Here is a 21,627-nt window from a genome sequence, read left to right as displayed (position 1 = left end):
CATTTATCAGATATTTTATCATTCAATTCTATACATTAAAATAATATTTATTACACATTAAAATAATATATTATCTCCTCCCTATTATCACCATCAACAACAATGGAACATCCACCACTGCCGCAACAACGGCCACCAACAGCAATAACACCGGCCAGCCACCACCGACACAAACCCATATCCACTAACGCCACCTTAAAAAAAAAAAAAAAAAAAAAAAAAAAACACAACTAGGGAGATTGGCACAACAACAAAATCTCAAACCCATCGGCACCATCCTAAATCTCAAATCCACAGAACCATCCCAAAATCCCAAATCACGACGAGATGGTGGCAAGCGAGATCAGAGAGACCTGGACGACGAGACACGGCGGCGTTTTAGCCCTTCTCGTCTTGGACATTGGCGATAACGATGGCTCGTACGCCGTGAGTGGCAAACTCGCGAGCCGTGTCCTCGCCCATGCCGCTTGCACCTCCGGTGATAATGGCCACCTTGCCTTGGAGCTTATTGTTTGAAGATGTGGAGTGTGTCATTTTGTTCTTTCTCTGTTGAGGGAGAAGCTGGGAATCTGATGTGAGAAGAGAGAGAAAAAATAAATTAAAGAAGTGAGAGGAGAGAGAAAGTCGAATAAAAAACATTATTTTGGTTTTAGCATTTGTGTCGGTATCGTTGCAATTTGCAATGGTACAGACATAAATGCCAAATATTTGCAACATTTAAAACATCTGCTGTGAGGTGTTTTTTGGTGTTTGGTGTGCCAAATATTTGGCATTTAACACATTTAGAACATTTGCTGTGGATGCTCTCAGAAGCCTATAAAGAAAAGAATAACAAACCAAGTACACGTAACTTAGGGTAGCAGTTATTTCAAAAAAAAAAAAGAAAACTTAGGGCAGTTTGGTATATGTGTTTAAACACATGTTTTCAGTTTTTAAACAATAATATACACATTTTCATATAATTTTTCACTCACATGTATTTTCAAAAAAATTGAAAACTGTTATTTAAATATACGTACCAAATGGGCTCTTAAGGTTTGGGAGATTCTAGCATTTTGCCTTATTTTAAAAAAAATTTAGTAATATGTCTTTGTTTTGAAACTATATAGGTTTATGTCCATGTTTTGAAACTCGATTTTCTCAAAATTGAGTTTCAATGTACAATTCGATTTGTAAAAAATTGAGTATGGGGCGATCAAACTTAAAAAAAAAAAAAAAAAAAATTGTAACTCGAGTTCTTTGAAAAGAACTCGAGTTCATGGAACTCTAGTTCTTTGAATGGAACTTGAGCTCCATGAACTCGAGCTCCACAAATTATTTTATTTTATTATTTTTTTAAGTTTCATTTGGCATAACTCGATTTTAAACCAATCGAGTTTTACATTGAAACTCAATTTTCTCAAAATCGAGTTTCAAAACAGGGACATGGACTTAAATAGTTTCAAAACATGAACATATTGCTAATTTTTTTTAGAAAAAGGGCAAAATGCTAGAATTCCCTAAAGTTTGTTGATTATTGCTGATAAATAGCACAATTGTCAATTTTTTATTGGATTTACTCAGCACATTTGTCAATTATTCTGAACATAACTTGTAATTGATGAAAAATATTGTCCTTAAACTTTTTATAGTTCTTAAAAGATTTTTTTTTTGGGAGAAAGTAGTTCTTAAAAGTTAAATATCATAAATTGACAACTAACATGTTTATTTATATTTTATAGACTAAAGTTTAAACTACATTTTTAAAAATTTGAGACTTTTTGGATTTTACACTAGAAGTTTATTTGAATTTTACATTCTAAAGTTTTATTTTTTTTACTTCAGTAGTTCATTGATACATATTTTCCATTTAGTGTCACATAAATTTGTCATGCATATTTTGTTCGTTTAATAAAATGATGTCATATCATTTTCAGATTTTTTTTTTTTGTTTGGGTTTTATTGTAATTTACTTTAGTTTTAATTTTTTTTAGTTATTTTAAAAAATTTAGGCTACAAAAATGACATGATATCGTTTTATTAGACAAATTAAACATGCATGACAGCTTATGTGGCACTTAACGAAAAATATAGACAGATGAACTATTTATCAAAACAAAATTTAGTTGTAAAATTAAAAAATACAAAACTTTAGAAATATAATTTACATTTTAGCCTTATTTATCATTAAAATAACTAAGTTAACTAAGTGTGGGTTTAGATTCAGCGTTTTTGTTGAATCCTGCGTTACATTTTTTCTCTTTTTCTCTTAAGTTTTTTTTTTTTTTTTTAGGGAGACAAAAATTACTATTTATTAGACAAATTTCACTGTTTACGCACTGTTTTGGTGCTGTTTATAGGACCCACAGTTACTTTATTAAAAAAAAAATATTAAAAATAGGTTATACGGTACTATTCACACCTTTAAAAATTATTTTGCTACAATATTTTTAGTTTTCAATTTTCAATTTTAATAAAAATAAATTGTATCTAAACGGGTTTTAAACATAACTTTTGAGTTGACAGATAACTCAAAAGGAAAAAAAAAAAATATTATTATTTTTTCGAAATCAATTTAAAAGGAAGAAGGTAACAAATGAAGTGGAGGTTTACTTCCCTTTTCACATTGAATAATTCTACCAAAAATATGAGTCATTACCGCATTAATTTACTGAGTCAAACTTGTCAGGCCTATTCAAAATTGAAAGCAACTTCAATGGTAGCATCAACGTTCATGGGCATGTGCTTCAAAAAAAAAAAACGTTCATGGGCATGGCATCCAGTAAGTTCTCAATTCTCATGTTCACATATAAAATTTTGAAAACTGCACCCCATTTCATTCAAGCTTCATTCGGCTGAGTGGTTGTCCTTCTTGTTCTAATAATGGAGTCTTTCGGTGAGTGGGCCTCGTTCTATCAATTGAGAAATGTTGGTCTTACTTGTCAATACATGGTAATACCGTAGTTGCTTCTTTCATATAAAAAGTCAATACAAGTCAAGTCATCAAAATTTAAGATGCAACTTAAATTTTACAACATTATTTGAAGGCATATTAATCAAGAGTAATTCTACAGTACCCCCCTCAAAAAAGGGGGGGTACGGTACCCACTACTAGGTAACCTGCTACACCAGGTTACTTTTTTCTCACATTTGACGGTTCCATTCTCATATTGTGCAGTTCCAATATCACATTTGACAGTTCTCTTCTCACATTTAGTAGTTCCTTTACTTTTTTCTCACATTTGACGGTTCCATTCTCACATTGTGCAGTTCTAATATCACATGTGACAGTTCTTTTCTCACATTTGATAGTTCTTTTACTTTTTTTNTGGCCCCACAATATTGATAGCTTATATTTATTGATAAAAATTTATTTAAGATTGATTATGTCATTCATTTTATTAAAAAAAAAAAAAAAAATGGATTAACCATATTATCATTTAAAATGGAAATGTTTGTGGAACTTGAATGCATTTGATTAATAATGTTGCATCTCAAAAATAAGAAAATTAGGCTTTAAATAAAAAAAATTGATATTAAAATTTAAATAAAAATGATTTAATTTATATTTGATTATTAAAATAGGGATAGGCTCCACTTGAAGTGGTCAAAGGCTCCTGATTCATTGAAGCCGCCCTGAATCACCTTGTCCGAAATTAAGTAGTAAAAAATTGACATGAAGGTGTTTATCAAGCGCCACCATTATCATTAAGTAGTCGCTTATTTGTAGCAGAAACATACTTTATACCAGCTAATCCTTTCATAACAATTTTCTCTTGTACTGAGCAAGGAAGAAAATATGGCTGAATTTGTCCTCAGTGTTGTTGCAGAGGGAATCTTAGCCAAGGCGATGTCACTAGCTAGTGAGCATATCGGTTCTGTGTGGGGTTTCAAGGAGGAGCTAGGAAAGCTTCAAGTCTCATTCACCAAGATTCAAGCTTTGCTACATGATGCTGAGAGAAGACAACTACATGATGAGTCTGTGAAGATCTGGCTACGGCAGCTTAAAGATGTAGCTTATGAAGCTGACGATGTGCTAGATGAGTATGACTACGAGATTCTTCGACAAAAGGTAGAGACTCAAAACAAAATGAAGGTACGCAGCTTCTTTTCACTCTCCACTAATCCCATGGTATTCCCCTTCAAGATGGCAAAAAGAATAAAGACCATCAACCAATCGTTGGATGAAATTAAGAATGATGTGCCTCTCCTTGGCCTTCGAGGGTCTTTGAACCCAATCCCCCAGACTGGTCTGGACCGGGAGACAGACTCTTTTATTGATGATTCAGAAGTTGTAGGACGAAGAGATGATGTCTTAAAAATTGTCAATTTGTTGATTGGTGCAAACAATCAACAAGTTATCTCTGTCATTCCTATTGTAGGTATGGCTGGTCTTGGAAAGACAACTATAGCAAAACTAGTTTACAATCATGAACTAGTAAAGAAACATTTTGATGTGAAGATGTGGGTATGTGTATCTGATAATTTTGATGTTAAAAGGATTTTAAGAGAGATTCTTGAAATCCTTGACAATAATTGTGGTGGGTTAGAAAATAAAAATGCTATACTTCACCATCTTCAAAAGAAGTTGGAGGGAAAAAGATATCTTCTCATACTTGATGATGTGTGGAATGAAGATAGTGAGAAATGGGATAATTTAAGGAGTAGTTTGTTGGGAATTAATCAAAATAATGGAAATAAAATTATTGTAACTACTCGTAGTGACAATGTGGCACAAATCATGGAGACAAGTCCTAGACATAAATTGGAAAAACTATCAGAAAATGAATGTTGGTTAATATTTAAAGAAAAGGCATTTGCAAATGAAAGAATTCCAGTAACTCCAGATTTGGAGGATATTGGAAGAAAGATTGCTAAAAGATGTGGAGGGAATCCATTGGCTGCAAGAGTTCTAGGAGGAATGATGCGCTTTAAAGAGGATAAAAGTGAATGGTTATTGATTCAAAATAGTAAAACTTGGGATTCAATGGATGACAATAATGGAATCTTTCCAATATTAAAATTAAGCTTTGATCATCTTCCAACACCATCTATAAAACAATGTTTTGCATATTGTTCAATTTTTCCCAAGAATTTTGTTATTCAAAAGAAACTAATAGTTCAACACTGGATGGCTGAAGGGTTCCTTCAAACATCTAAAAGAAGTTTTTCGGTGATAGAGGATATTGGTAATAAGTATTTTGATTTCTTACTGGCAAATTCATTATTTCAAGATCCAGAAAAGAATTTTTGTGGTGATATTACAAGGTGCAAGATGCATGATCTTGTGCATGATCTTGCGCTCTCAATTTTAGAAGGGGAAACCTTGCATTTGGAGGGCAATTTGCGGGATGACATTGATGTCTCTTATATTCGCCATTTATCTCTTATATCCGATGGTCATACGACACATGCAATCCCATTATCTAAAGATGGCATGGGTAGATTACGCACAATTTTTTTGATTGGTGCTAATCTTGGTGACAAGTTATTGGACTTTAAATGCCTACGTGGTCTATCGTTTTCTGGGCCATGTATAAAAGAGTTGCCTGAGTCAATTTGTAATTTGATACATTTAAGACTTCTTCGCATTAGGAGGACCAGTGTCAAAGCATTACCCAAATCTCTCACCAAGCTCTATAACTTGCAAACTCTAAGAATTGACTATTGCCCTTGTCTTAAAGAGCTTCCAAAAGATCTACAAAATTTGATTAGCTTGAGACATCTTGATATTGATCGTCAATACATAGAGCAATTGCCAATTAATATGGGGCGATTGACTTGCCTTCAAACATTGCCTTTTTTTGTCATCAATCAAGACACTGGTTATCGAATTGAAGAACTAGGATGCTTAAGCCAACTCCAAGGAGAATTAAGAATTGATAATCTAGAGCATGTGAAAGATAAAAAAGAAGCCAAAATTGCAAATTTAGCAAGAAAGATAAGAGTACACAAGTTAGGATTTCATTGGAGTAGTGAAAGAGAAAGCAACAATGATGAGGATGTATTGGAAGGCCTTCAGCCTCACCCAAATTTGAAAAGCTTAGAGATTGTAAACTTTGGGAGTGAGAAGTTCCCTTCATGGTTATTAATGCGTGAAAACAGTAGTGGTGATTTGTTACTTTTTGACCATTTGTTGGAAATCCGCTTAGAAAATTGTAACAAGTGCAAAAGAATTCCTTCACTTGGGCAACTACCTTGTCTCAAGGTTCTTAAGATAAATGGAATGGATAACTTGAAATGTATAGGAGCAGAATTTTACAGCAGTTACAGTGCTGAGGGATCAAGTAATAGTGGAGTTGGCAGCAATGTGGTCTTCCCAGCTTTGAAAAGACTTGTTTTGGAGAGGATGCCCAATCTAATGGAATGGAAGGACCCAATGGAGCCAACAACAACAAGAAGAACAGTGTTTCCTTGCCTTGAGGAGTTGACCCTCTTGGATTGCAAGAAACTAATAAGTGCTCCATGTCATTTTCCGTCTCTTCAGAAATTAGTTATTTCTCGTATTAGGAGCACGGTATTCGAAAACATTACCAGCAGGCTTACCACACTCACAACCCTTAATATAACAAGCGTATCAGAACTTGCTTGTCTGTCAGATCAGTTACCACAAAATAATTCTGGTCTCACGTATCTAACAATATGGGGTTGTGATGAATTGGTGTCCATCTCATCACATCAAAATGTCTGGGTCTTTTGTACCTATCTTCGATCAATCAGAATAATTGGATGTCATAAATTGAGTGATTTACCAATCGCACTACACACCCTTCGTTCTCTTGAGAAATTTGAAGTAATTGGTTGTCCAAATTTGAGGTCCTTTCCAAGTCTACAAGGCGTGGGGTCTCTTCTTCGAAATCTGGGGATATCGTGTGTTGATGAAGTTCTACCAACGGGGCTGCAATCCTGTACATCTCTTTCAGAGTTGCATATAAAATACTGTCCTAATCTGATATCAATTCCAGATCTAGGTGAATTACATTCTCTTACCGGATTAGAAATCAGCGATTGTTCTAATTTGAAATCAATTCCAAATCTACGACAACTGCATTCTCTTACCGAATTAAGAATTATGCGTTGCCAAAATTTGACCCATCTGCCAGAGGAGTTAGACTGCCTCACGTGCTTAGAGTCTTTGGAGATCGGTGGGTTTTGTGAGGAGCTGGATGCTTTCCCCAGTCTCAGTTCAACTTCCATCCAACACTTGTACGCATCCCTTGAAAAACTATACTTGTATGGGTGGGATAAACTCCAATCTCTCCCAGATGATATTCAATGCTTCACTGCACTTAGAACTCTGTGGATAGCTAAATTTGATAGAATGGAAGCTCTACCTGAGTGGTTGGGCAACCTTTTTTCTCTTCAAAACCTGGATATTTTTTGCTGCGAGAACTTAATGTATATGGCCACAATCCAACGCCTCACCAAATTAACGATTCTACAGATTTCTAATTGCCCCAAATTAAAGGAAAGATGTGCGAAGGGCACTGGTGCAGAGTGGTCAAACATTGCCCATATTCCATTAATCACCATCGACGGTAATGATATTTGAAGATGCTATAAATTATTATGGAAAGAGATGAGCGGTAAGTTTACTCATACAGTCATACCTCAAATCCTCGTCTCTTTTTTTCTCTAACGCTTTCATTTAAATCAGCCCATGATTAATTATATTCCTAATTCCCCCAATTCCTTCCTTTTCTTACTTTTGTTTTTGAAGCTAACGGAAGTTCGCAAGTGCTGGAAAACTTATGGAATTTCAATCCATTCCCAAGAAATTTATCAAAGAGTAGCAGCGTAGATTGGTCCAGGACGGAGGAGCAGTTAAGTGTATTCAATACGGTACCTAATATCCTCTCCTCTTCTTTTCTCTGATATCTCATTTAATTTAAATCAACCTATTAACCTAGGATTATAATTTCCCCAAATTCTTACTTTCACTCTTAGTTTTCCCCTTACTTTTACTTTGATGTTTAGGCATGGGGATGGCATATCTATTGTGTTCAGATGGAGGAAAAATCAATTAAATAATCCACTCTCAAGTCACACACGTGGAATCTCCCAAATCAACATTTAGTATATTTCCTAAAAAGTGTAGAGGGATAGGAATTGACCATAACATGTTCTTGATGAAATCCAAAAGGGAAAAAATGAATATGATACCTCCTTCTGAACTTAATAAGGATGGGAAAATTTTTCCTTTTCTTTCCCCAAACTGATATAAGATTCCATGACCTGCAAAATTTTAAGTTGAATTTGTATGTTTAGATATCTTTGCAGCTTTTTCAACCTTGATTTTTTTAATTTTATTTAATAAAAGATTATTAAACCTTGGTATTCTAATATATGTAGTTTACTAGTGGTGATATTATTTCATTCAAACATTATTGTAAAAGTTTGTAATCCTCAGGTACCGCTGGGCAATTCAGAGCTGGCCGATATTAGTTTCTGATGTCATAGAGGATTGTTTTCCAATGTCAAAGATATTTTTACAAATCACCCATTTTAGAGCCTAGTCTTCTTTCTGTATCCTGGACTGTTCACCCAACTTTGAAACAGTATGTCTTTAGTTGGAGGATTTAAATTTGGTTTTGTTGGAGTTGGAACCTTTCAATAGTGGTGGGTAACTTTTCATATCTTCAAGAACTGAAGTTCAGGTGTTAGAAGTCCTACCATCTACTAGCAAAGCAAGAGGTATAATCCCTTTCTACGGAAAGCCAAGTTGAACTTTCCCAGAGTAGTTGAGGATTTATTTCCACATATATCCTTGCAAAGGCTTAGAATACAATCAAAGCTTGATTTTTTTACTTTTATTTGAAGGGAAGTTGGAAGGAGCAAGAGTGTTCCAGTGGTAGAAGATAGGTTGAGTGCAAGGATCACAATAAAGTTCAATCAATGCAATTATTTCATTAAAATTTGTGAGTTGTCTCAATCTCTTCTTCTCTTCCCATTTTGTTCTTCCAACAAAAAGAACCTACTAAGCTTCCTTCCTTTGTTCCACTTACTTTTTTGTATCCTTTTTATTAAATTAGTTGTTTGTATACTATTTACAGATGCTGGATATCCTTCACTCTCAATTAGGGGTGTACATCCGCAAGTAAGCTATCCTACATTTCCAAATTAGAGATTTACTTAAGCACAAAGTGGACCAAGGTTGCCCCTGTTCCAAATATCCAGATAAACTTTTGATTCCTTTTCTAAGCTCAAATTAATCTAAATAGATATTTCTCTAATATTTTTCTTTGAAATAGACTAGTTCTAGTTGTTCCCTATTTTGTCAATTGCCATATTTCTTATTCTCTTGTTCTGTCATTAATACTTTATAAAAAAAAATATTTATAGTAATCTTGAAGGTTCACCATTGGGGTATATTTGGAACTTATGGAAGAAATGCTGAATGTAGGACTACAAATTTGAAGATTGTCACAAAGTGAACCACATGCAGCACCTGGCAATTCAAGAGCTGGCCACTGGTAGTTTCAGATCTCACAGAAATTCTTTTCCAGTGTCAAAGATATTTTACAGATCTACCATTTTAGAGCTAAATCTTATTTCAGTATCCTAAACTGTTCACCAAATTTGAGAAATATAGGGGAAAAGCTGATGACTTTCTCTTTAGGAAAGATAGCCAGAAACAATAATGGGTAAAAAGTGGTATTTTCTTCTTGTAATTTATATATTATTGTCTTACCAAATAGGTGAGCATTATACTGGATACTCTAGATGATGGATGCAAATGTTCAGAGGTAGTTCCTAATTGCTTGCATATAGGGTATGGATCTGTCTCCAACTGTAAATGATTGGCAATTCAATATTTTGTGTACAATTTGGTTTTGTAACTCTTAATCCAAATTTCTGTAAGTTTATTCACCTATGATCAGTTTTGACTTATGTAGGTTGAACTACCATGGTGTTGAGAGATTCTGATGACTTCTGTCATGATTTAGAAAAAGGCAAGGTGCAGTACATGCTCCAAGCATGGGTAACTTCTTATTCTTGTCAATGAGCTCAATGTCTTCGGTTATTAAGGATGTTAACAGAGAATGGACCAACTTGTGTCACACTTTTTGAAACATTAGACAATTAATTACTCCAACTTTGTGCTACTATGACCTATCATGCTAGCTCTTTCATACCATTGATAGCTCCTGAAACTGTCAATCATAGTCCCTAGCAAAAAATAACAAGAGCCTTGAAGATACAGGCCTCTATTTGGGTCTTCTCATGATTGTTTTGAGCACACCTTTGAATCAACCAAATCACACTTTTTATTGACTTCCAAAATTTTGGCTCATTAATATATGGCCATATATGTTAGATGCAGTAAGCTCTCCTAAATCTTTCATATTTGTTAGTGGATGATGTGTTTTGCATTTTTCCTGAAATTAGAAAATCATTTAGAGTAATTGTTGTTGTAGTATAAGGCTTTCTAAGTTAATTAAGTAGTGTTAAACATCTTTTTAGCATTTTTGACATTTAAATAAGTTTTATATTTAACAGAAGGCCCTCATGTTTTGTCCCAGAAAAAGAAAAAGAAAAAGGAAAATTCTCTTCAACTGCTGCACAAAGTACTTACGATTTCAAGAAGCTGATTTGCTCCCTTACAATATGCTGCTGATTTTTTTTCTCCCTTATTTAAAAGAAGGATATGCCAAGGGAAACGCTTCCTAGTATCCCTGGATTGCTCTTATTCAAATGATAGAGATATCATAAAATGCAAGTGATCAGTCCCTCCAAACTTGATGTCTAATAAATATATACTATTCATCAGCGATCATGGATTTCATTTCTAATATAATCATTCTTACTAAGTCATTCATCACATTGGGGCATATTATCTCTGCAGGGCTATTGTTACTTTTCATTTTGGAGAAGTGTGGAAATTCATTGGTGCGGGAAACATGTTCAGGTACTTTGTTTTGCTGAGACTTTATTCTCTTCAACATGGCATAATGCATGTGAAACTCAGTTTTTTTTTAATAATTCTTTACACTTATGTTTGCTTCATTTTCCTAAAAAAACATTATAATACAACTACAAGCACATGACTGGTATTTTACAAATCTTGTACAGATAAAAAGTTTCAATCAAACTTTTAGTTTTTTGTCATTTTCAAAATAGTTGCTTATTTATCATAGATCTAGCTTTAGAATGGTTGTCCAAGGTCCTAGTAGTACTTGGAGCTTTGATTTTGTTAATCCTAATGCATCTTGAACCCTTTCACCACACTTCAGTTTGTTACCAACAACACAATTGAAATATCTCACATGGGAGAAAATCTTTTGTCATATAAAAGGAAAAGTATAAGAATCGGTCTTTTCTCTAGTCAATAACATGTCATTACGAAAAAAAATAGCTATCGCGTGGATGGCTTAATCTCAAATCTTTGCTTCATTTTTTCAACTCACTACAGGAACATATTTGAGCATAATTGAATCAAATAAACTATCTTACGTGGTAACTGGCAAACTTTCATTTCTACATGAGGTATACATATGCAAGAAGCTATAGAATCTAGCTATGGTGGAAGTGGCACATTGCCTTACAAAACAACAAATGCTAATGATCTTTCAATTTCCCATTTTGAGTTCATATAGGTTTGTCCAAGTTATATATTACTCTTCTTTTTTCATAAATATCTTCCAAAAAGCCAAGTTGTGTTAAGATCCAATGATATGGTTATAAGCATTAGCTGTCTCATAAAAATTTCAATTGTGTTCAGCTCCTGTCCTTTGGAAAGGGATTGGCTGCCTTTTTCTAAATGATTTTTTTGCCATTACTGGTATGACCTTCATTTTGCAAACTGATAATAATTTTGAGCTTTAATAGAAGAATGATTTTTAATGCATGATTGATTTAAATTTATGGGATATCCCTGTTATTAATTTTCTTTCTAACACAACCATCATTGGTTACATAGTGCATATATAGAGCTCTCTTCCTTTTATCTAAATTCCATAACCTGCAATATAGTGTACATATGTTGACTACTCATTGTTTGATAAATTTTATTAGCAACTAGTAGTAGGTTCGCGCGATATGTGGAAATATATAGTTATTTATGGTATAATGTATAATTTATTCACAAAATTTTATTGTAGATAATTTGTTCTCCCTAAAAATTAAACAATTTCTATCTCTCTATTTTTACAAATATATAATTTTATAATTTTTGGTATTTTGGATTGATATTATTCTTTTTTGAAGTGATCCATGTTCTTCTATCTATTGTTTTTATACATTATATTTTCCTAATTTCTTTTGGTACAACTAAAATTTATAAATTTCAAATTTATTATTCAAATTTCTCATTATCTTAAAAAAATTATCATGATAATCAAAACTTATCATATAATTAAAATTGATATTACTCAAATAATTAATAGTACTCTTGACCTAATCCTGTTTTTTCCCATTCTAAGTAAATATACTAAAGGTGACCAAAATAGACTGAATGGACCAAATTGGACTGAAGTTGATCAAAGTAGACTGAAATTGACCAAAGAGGACTAAATTGGACTGAATGCCGAACTGTAATTTGTAAATATAACTCAAAAAATTAATAATAATCATAATAATAAAGTGATGTCAAACCTCATAATTTATGATAAGTAATATATTACAATATGATGGAAGTGGTTTGTTGTTGAAGTTAACACCAATTAGATTTGTTATCAAATTCATATTTTAAACTTACTTATTATGCATGCATTTGTGATTCTATGTGTCCATTGAAGGTTTTATTCAAGTTGAATTTGGTATCATGTAGAGAAAGTTGCTACACTACAAAAAACACATCATAAAAACCACTTGCATGTAATATTATACAAAAAGAAAAAGACAGGAAAATAACAATCTTTGTTAAGGGCTTTATTATCTATATCTCTAGAAGTTGATGAAAATGACATATAGTTCTCTAAGTAGGACTGGAACTAGACCCTTCAACCTGGCATTGAATACTACATTAGCATACAGATATGATTATAGAGGAAGAATGAGATTTTTTTTTTTTTTTTTTGGCGAGTATAAACTAAAATAAATAATTGATGTCTCTGCCCAAAGTATTTGTATTACATGTATTTTTTATTATTATTATAAATTACATTTAAATTCAAGAATATGTATAGTTATGGTATTGAAAAGTAAGTAAATGCATAATGTATTATTGTAAACATTAATACTTTTTCATCAAAAAAATAAAAATAAAAAAAAACATTAATATTTCTATACATATTTTTTAAAGAAATTATAGAAATAAAATAATGACATGACGGCTAATATAGTTCAATAGATTCCTAAATGTGGATCAAGTACTTTGGACAACATTACTTGGCAAAAATCATGATATCTAGATATAGGTGATATTTATATATGGGACATTTTCCCTCTCATATTTTCTCCATTGAATTTTTCTTCCTGTCAATATACAAACCAAAGGAAGGGGGAAAGGGTGAAACTGAATTTCTGGCCAGTCTTTTAAGATAGAGTTCATCTTTTGAAGGCCAAGAAATACTACTTGGCTATAAAAGAGGAGTGGTGAATTTTAGAATTACTCTTTCTAGATAAGCATCTGAATGATATCTGCTGCACCCCACTACATTTTTTTCGGTATGGACTATGAAAACATATATTTACAAGAGTTTATGATGCCTCTTAATCTTTATGCGCAGGTATTCTTACATGTCTGGATGGGTATATGGACATAGCAGTGGTTCAAATTTAAGAAAGTGTCAGAGGCCAGTTGAAAGTTAACTATGGTGATGCTTTCATTTGCAGAAATAACGGTAATTAAGAATTGTCTTGTTATTTACTGTTATCATTCAACTTTATTTTTTTGGTCCGTACTATATTTTACTTGACTGACAATGATTGGGATATCTCTTTTGATACAGTTCTGTACATTAGCGTAAGTCATGTAGATCATCTACTGTCATGCTTTTAATGTAAGATATTGTGGATTTAGGAAATGAGGACTAGAAGAGCTTCTCTAATGGAATGAGCTATCAAATGTTTGATTTAAAGAGTGATGCCTTATTACTACTGTGATGAATGGTTTCATTGATTTAACAGTATAATCAATGATGATGAATGTTGAGTTGCTGGCTTGATATTGTTTAAGCAATGTTGTCATGTACTTGGTTTCGGATAGTGTGCACCTTGTCACTTGTGCTCCACACAAATATTAGTGGACCTTATTGCTTCATGTAGCAAACCTAAGCTATTATATATTGGTCTTGCTAATTGTTGTGAGAGAAATTTTAGGTTTCTTTTGTCATGTGCTTATGGTGAGAGTGCTCTTTGGGTGTTTTGGTGTTTGGGTTTTGTGATAGCGTCTTTGTACTATCTTTGTAATCTCCATATTTTTTTAGTGAAACTTTCTCCTCAACGTTGCTCGTGGATGTAGGCCTATGGCCGAACCACGTAAATTATTGTGTTCCCTGTGCAATTGTCTTTTCTACTCTTTTTTTTTTTTTTAATTATTTTTATTTCTATTTCGAATAAACTCACTATCATTTGGTTACACAACAAATAAGTTTCAATGCTTCCGTTATTGATGACACTTCTTAACAGATAAATTTATACATTGAAGCTCAATGCATAACTTTTAGAGGCATCTTTTGTTTCTGGGGGTGCTCTACTAGTGTGAATTTGGTTGAGATGGTTTTAGTTTGCAAGAAAACTACTTTGCACTGTTCTTAAATTTTTACTCAAATATTACTTGCACCAAGAAAAGCAAAATGGTTGTTTGGGAGCCAATCTTCAGCTTGCTGCAAATATTTTTGTGAGAAGATGGGGGCCCTTTTTCTTATTTTGAAATTTAATGTTATTATTATTATTATTATTATTATTATTATTATTTTGGTTTAGGGAAAATGGTTTTGGAAATCACATTTGGTTTTACATTAAAGGCTTGGGAATAATGATTTGAGAATCTTTAATTATAGGTGAATTTGAGTCCCCACCCCCCCCCCCCCCCCCCCCGAATTGCCCTCAAACCTAAATCTAGTTGATAGCTAATCTTTAGTTACCACTACTAATCAACTCTTCAAAATTAAAATGATTATATATGAATGATGCCCACATTGATCACATAAAATAATCAGAACTAAGATCAGGATGATTTTGCCAATGTTAGCACTACAGAGTGTTGCAAGAATTCAAACTAGACCAGTAAAAAAAAAAAAAAAAACTGAGCCTCACATGAGATTTGGTCCTCCTGAGGTGAATAATTTCAACTTATGTTTGTTTACAAGCAAATTGGACTACATAGATATGGTTCTAGTCAAATAGACAAGCCTATGAAGTGTACTAATTCCCACTTATAATAAGTTCTAAGTTCTAACCTTACGATATTGACAAAAGGCATTAAGTCGTTGAAAGAACACGTGCTCGTGGGCTTATTGTATGAGCCCATGAAGGAGAATTTTGAGGAATGGGTTGGACCACAGGGCTGAGCCCATGAAGGTGATGGTGTTGCACCTGCGGATGACTCATCCAGGACACGGCTTACTTCTGAACTTTTGAACCTCCCCATTTACATTGTAAGAGCATCTCCAGCAGAATAGTCAAATTTTTGTACTGTTTAACTAATGAATAGTGATATTTAGTTTTTGCCTATCCACTTTTCAAATACACTTTCCAACAAACTCTCTATCACATTCTCTGTCTCATTTAAATATTATTTCTTCATTTATTATTTATTCTTTTTTAACGGCTACACATCTTCCAACATTTTTTTACCCAACACTTAATTATTATAACAGAAAATAAGAATTTGAAGAATGAACAGTAGCCCATCAGACTTGATGGTCTACTATTCATGAACCAAAAAAAAAACAAAAAACTAAGTTTGCCGAGTCTGCTAGAGCACTAACATAGCACATATTCTCCAAAATTTAGCTAATATATGTGGATGCCTCTACCGCTGGAGATGCTCTAACGTAAGATAAATATGGATTTTGGTAATAAGGAAGATTAGAAGAGCTACTCCAATTTGGGCAAATGAATATTGTGCTATCTATTATGTGCAATGGAATAAGTTGTCAAATGTTTGATTTAAAACATTCAAAGATTCAAACCAAAGAAAGCAGAAAGGAGTGATATAGAGATTTTCTTGTGGAAGGCGGAGAAAAACCACTTGTCTATATATATAGGCCAGTGGTGAATTTAGACATACTCTTTGGTAGATAAACACCTGACTGATTCTTGCTGAGTCTCACTTAATTTAGTTTAGTATGGACCATGAAAATATACATTCACAGGCAATTATGACTCTATGATGTCTACTCTTATTAGTTGATACTTACATTCAGTCTCCTTCATTGATCACCTCTTCAATATTAACTAGCAAAATCAATATTTAAAAAGAATTGCTATATCCACAATATTTTCACAACAAATCGTAGGCGGCAGGTAATACTTATAATTGGTGGGCAAGAAAGTATCTCAGTGGTGGGTTTAAATTAAAACTAGTAACAACCTACCATTTAGAATTTATTGTGAAAATGTTATAAACGTAGGTTTTTATTTTTTTTATTTTTTATGTTTAATTTTCAAAAAGCAGAAAATTTTCAATCCAAAAAAAAGGTGGAATTTTTTTTGTTTATATACTACTATGCCCATCAATAAAAACAAGTAATTTTCAAAAAACAAACCAAAAGAAGTCTTTCATTGAAGTCATTTTCTATTATTTCGAAGGAACTTTCTATTAAACAAACATAACCTAACTTTATTCAGGAAAAAATACTTATTTTTCAAAGAATATTCTATTCCGATACCATATTAATAGTTGATAATTTTAAGATGAATAGATGATAGAGGTCATACCATTTATTTATTTAGGTGGTTGAATAATCATTGTTCATATCAAACAATAAATTTTTTTCAAAGACTTTCTTAATGGTCATCAATTTTGTGATTTCTAATAATGAAGACAAAGAATTATTTAAAATAATATGTTTTTCCAGCCTTATCAAGAACATATTTTTTCTGCTACTTGCAGATTTGTTAATAAGCTGATATATTGTTAATTAAGCAAACCGGTGTTTTCCTATTTGTCCTTTTTCTCGTGATTCCTTCTTTTTTTTTTTTTTTTTTTTTTTTTTTTTTTTTTTTTTTTTTAAATCTGATTAGTTTGTACCAAGGACAATCTATGATAGCATGTGCCTTAAAAATTAAGAGGCTTTTGCTTTCACCCACTTTTAAACCTAATAATTATTTAAATATATGTTGGATTAAAAGATTTAAAAATAATATAGCACTAGTGGGTTAAACCATCGAATGGAGTGGAAGTCCAATTCTTATTTCCAACTTTTAATTGTGCGACTTTAGGTTTAGGTTGCCAATAAAAAAATTTCTTAGTTGCTTTTGAATAAAAAATGCTTATCTCTTGAGTCTTATCTTGTTTTTGTTCATGGCCCCGTGAAAGTGTAGGTTAATAGAATTTTATTTAAATTCTTATGTTAAAAATTAAGATTTCTAGTGGTATATTGATTTACCAAATATACAAAAATTTCAAAATCAAGCCGAGCAAAAACCTTGAAATTTGGTGGTATTATTATTATGTTTTTTTACTTTTTTATTATTAAGTTTTTAAGTGGGTATCAATGAATTAGTGAAAACCTTGAAATTTGGTATTATTATTATTATTATTATTATTATTAATTTTTTAAGAAGAAGGTAATTCGATAAATTAGCTCAAATGGGAGTTCTTCCATCCAAACTTAAATGGACGCTATAAATGAGAAAAGTTATGCCATCTAAAATAATGAGATTGAGCCTACATGATATGGGGACATTTTATAAGGAAGACGCATTCTTCGAATATCATGGCTGTTATATTATAGAGTTTTATTTAACTTTTTTTTTTTTTGAGGATGGAAAATGGGGGGTTTTTATGAGAGTTTTATTTAACTTAAATCATTGTTATTATATTTTTTTTCTCCATGGCTACAGTAGTAATTGGTGGTCTTTTACTATAAAAGGGTATAAGAGAACCTTGGGAAGATACAAAATTTTGTATCATCTTTTGAATATTGTAATGGACCTGTTGTTTTCATCAAGACTTGTTGTAGCACTCTTTTATCCCCTTCTTTTCGTTTTGATCCTGGCTTGACAAACCATGAATTGAGGCAGAATCATATTGTTGAATGAAGTCTCACATGTCCTTCCACTAATCATTCTTGCTTAGCCGGGGGCCCTACCTGCCCAACATTAGGTAGCTTTTAAGTTGTGACTCTTAGTTTCAAATCTTCCTATAAACAAAAAATAAAATAAAATAAAGTTGAATGGTTGAACCCATATTCCGTTTATTCCTCAATATTTTAAAGTTTTGAAATAAGATAATTGTAAATATTATTTTAAAAATAAGGTTATATATATATATGCCATTTGTATGCTGAACATTTTGGAGCTTAATGTAATTCATGGTCTGTCTTATAATTTAAATCTTCATTGAATCGAGTTGGTTTTAGTGGATCTTGATCAATGTTTATTGACATGCCTCAGGCATGGCCGCCAGCATAATATCTGGAGTCCAAAAAAATCAAAAGGCATATGACTGGGTGAGGATTAATTAGGGATGTTGAGATTAATGTTTTGGAAATTTCATATAGATTTGATTACTATTGTTAAAATTGAGAATCAATTCTCTATATTCTAATGTGTTGAACACCGTACGACTAATTATTTTTTATATAAACAAATATAAGAGTGTTTTGTATAATTAATAGGAGTGTCAAGAGCTTTGTCGATCAACTAGAACCTTCTAGTGTTTTTAATAAAAATATCTAGAGTTCAAGTTCCGTTCTCCATTGTAATGGTTGAATTTATCAACAAAAAAAAAAACAATAATAGGAGTTTAGTACAAATCAAATATGGTAGAACTGGCTTCGGAGTTTGGACTCCTTGGGTACACTAAATAAATATATAAATAAATAAAAGTTGAACTCCAAAATAAAAAACTCCTAAAATGTACTAGATTTCTTGAGGTAGAAAATATCACCATTTACTAAGTAGAACCAAAAAAAAAAAAAAAAATCAGATTGGCTATAGAAGATAGGCTATTATTCAGAACTCATTCATAACTGTCAGTACACAATCCCGACTCATATTTATTTCACATCTAACATCTGAAATACATCCAATCCAAAATTCATGCTTTTCTACGACTATTGCTCTACTTGAGACATACAAGGAAGTCCATCTTCTTTGGCAAGTGCTACTCTGAGTGGCGTTTAGCAAAAAAAAAAAAAAAAAAGTGCTACTCTGAGTGGGTGAACAGAGACAAAAATACAGTGAGACCAAATGGCTTTGCATGTGTCATACTTCACCATGGTTTCCATGATCCTTCTGAATGAGTCTTTCATTTGAGGGAAAAAAAATTAAGTAATAAAATGGTGGTCCTTCTTGACAAATGGAAAGAAGAATCAGAAGGAAAAGTCATAGATAAGCCCTCGAAACTTCCCTTCACATGAAAAATTCTACTTAAAATACCTCGTTTGGTAAAAAACTTTTGTTCTCTAGTTTGTGACGGAATGAGCTGTTATGTGTTTGATTTGAAGAGTGATAAATGGTTGTCCCTGCCTTAAAAATATAGTTGATAATCACGATCATGATACCATAGCCCTGCTCAACAGATTTAGACATTGAAAGCTGCACAACCCATGTTGAGTCACCAGTAACCCGAACCTGAGATTTTAAGAAGGCTTGGATCTTAGATGATATTTCTTCCCCTTTTTTTCCTTTCTTTTGGACACTATCAATTCTAAGGAGAGTTGAATAGAATGGCCTAAACTTTAGTCTTGTGGGCTGTCTTTGTAATTGGGTAGGACCTGTGTTCTCATTTCTATGTATATTTCTAAAAGTATTATTTAGAAAAAAAAAAAAGAAAAAGAATAGTGCTACAGGACCAATAATTTCACAAGAAAATCTAGGTATCAAATTGTTACCAGATCTTTTTTGAACCCATTATTGACATTTTTTTTAAAAACCAATTTATTGGAAGAAAAGAAAAAAAGAAAAAGAAAAAGAACACGACACGTCCAGTGTGAAGTCCATCTTTTATTCTTCTTTGGCTACGTGGTGGTCCTACTTAGACATGGCAAAACAGGTCAGAAAATTCTGACCCGACCCAAAAAAGCAAAAACGGGTTGAACCGTGACCCGACCCGATTTTTTTACGGGTCAACCCGACCCGTCCTGAATAACCAGTAACCCAACTAGTTAAAAAAAATTTCCTACAAAAATATTTAAACTACATCATGATACTAAGTGCATAAAGCACAAAGCACCAGAACGGCAAAACCAAACCAATAGGCAATAGTCAATAAATTAGTAAATTACAAGACAAGACAATAGCTTTTCACATGCAATTTGACTATTTGATGAGGGCTTCACGAATCACAACCAATAAAGCTTTAGCTCTGCCTCCACAGACATGACATGAGAGTGAGACAAGACTTAGACAACACAACCATTAAAAAAAAAGAAAAAAAAAATCTAATTCAATTGACTAGCTTAGCTGCAGTCCAAAGCCAAAATTGTGATTCACAAACATGAAAGAGTGAAACAAAACGTGACAACCACATCCACAAGGGCCAAAGCGGTAAAGCCTCTTTTGTCATTCTTTTCTTTTCACACTTCCACACTTTTTCAGTTTCAAGCTTGCGCCTCTCTACCTCTACACTTTCAGCTTTTCTCCGCCTCTACCCACTACTCTTTTCTCTTTGTGACTGTGCCTCTACTCTTTTTTTATTTATTTATTTATTTATTTTTATCTTCTCTTCTTAGTTCTTTCAATCTTTAAATCTTTAGACCAGTCTTGCTTTCATGGCACATTAAGTTATATTAAAATATTGTATTGTAGATGCAAATATTTGTAGTGCTAAATTTGTTACCAACGTTAAGTAGATTGAGATTGAGGTGTAATTCTTATAAAATATTTACTTATTCTTCTTTACTTAATATGTTATGTTTAGTTTTAAATCTTTTTTTGTTTAGTTTATCTTTCTAAGTAATCTAACTTCACTATTATTTTAAAAGCAACATGAACATGTGCACTTAAAAAGACCGATAACTTGCTACTTTGAGTCTTTGTTGGCTTACTTGTTTTGTTTGTTTTAAGATTTATCTCTTTTTGAAATTGTAAACTTGTAATTATATGCATTTTGATAATGAACTATTAACATTGAAAACTTTTTCCATCATGAATTTATGACTATAAATAATTTTTGTTATGCTCAAAAGTCAAAACTGTCAGAATTAGAAGATATTAACAAGTGGCATTAAATGCAATTCATTTGTTTAATTGATTTTATTCATTCTCTCTAAATAGGTTGTCATTAATTTATTTTTGTAATTGAAAAAAAAAATTGTTTGAAAAATACGGGTCAACCCGACCTGACCCGCCCCGACCTACAACTCGATTGACCCAACCCAACCTGACCCAACCATTTTGCCACGTCTCCTACTACTTTAAATAATGGTGTTTTTCGGTGAGTGGTGGCCCTCCTAGTTTAGAAATAGAAATAAATCCATCTTCTTTCTGCAATTTTTAGCGGCCAGCTTATTCTACCCATCTCCATTATGCAAGCATAGGTCCTACTTGTTCTTACTTTTAATAATTTTCAAGGAAAAAAAAGCAGCATTA

The 21,627-nt window shown here is 32.5% G+C and overlaps 1 protein-coding gene across 3 annotated transcripts; it reads left to right on the top strand.

Annotated features, from left to right (window-relative positions):
• The first annotated feature begins 3,672 nt into the window (after positions 1 to 3,672).
• On the top strand, positions 3,673 to 9,961 carry LOC111989280 (putative disease resistance protein RGA4). Of its 3 annotated transcripts, none has more exons than XM_065770956.1 (8): positions 3,673 to 7,565; positions 7,700 to 7,802; positions 8,390 to 8,673; positions 8,805 to 8,897; positions 9,033 to 9,076; positions 9,383 to 9,452; positions 9,678 to 9,751; positions 9,876 to 9,961. In XM_065770956.1, exon 1 carries the CDS (start codon positions 3,779 to 3,781, stop codon positions 7,529 to 7,531), a length of 3,753 nt encoding a protein of 1,250 aa, XP_065627028.1. In that variant the 5' UTR covers positions 3,673 to 3,778; the 3' UTR covers positions 7,532 to 7,565; positions 7,700 to 7,802; positions 8,390 to 8,673; positions 8,805 to 8,897; positions 9,033 to 9,076; positions 9,383 to 9,452; positions 9,678 to 9,751; positions 9,876 to 9,961. The 3 variants fall into 3 exon arrangements, with proteins under 3 accessions (XP_065627028.1, XP_023876835.1, XP_065627029.1); XM_024021067.2 differs by having other exon boundaries at positions 8,800 to 8,897; XM_065770957.1 differs by having other exon boundaries at positions 8,800 to 8,897; positions 9,033 to 9,132.
• Positions 9,962 to 21,627: the final 11,666 nt, after the last annotated feature.

The sequence above is a fragment of the Quercus suber genome, unplaced genomic scaffold (assembly GCF_002906115.3).
Source record: "Quercus suber isolate HL8 unplaced genomic scaffold, Cork oak 2.0 scaffold_38, whole genome shotgun sequence".
In the NCBI taxonomy this organism is placed as follows: Eukaryota; Viridiplantae; Streptophyta; class Magnoliopsida; order Fagales; family Fagaceae; genus Quercus; species Quercus suber.
This window is presented reverse-complemented; position numbering and strand designations above follow the sequence as displayed.

What these genes read in the sequence shown, in the direction of transcription:
- LOC111989280 (XM_065770956.1), top strand. Translation starts at nt 3,779, where the DNA reads ATGGCTGAATTTGTCCTCAGTGTTGTTGCAGAGGGAATCTTAGCCAAG.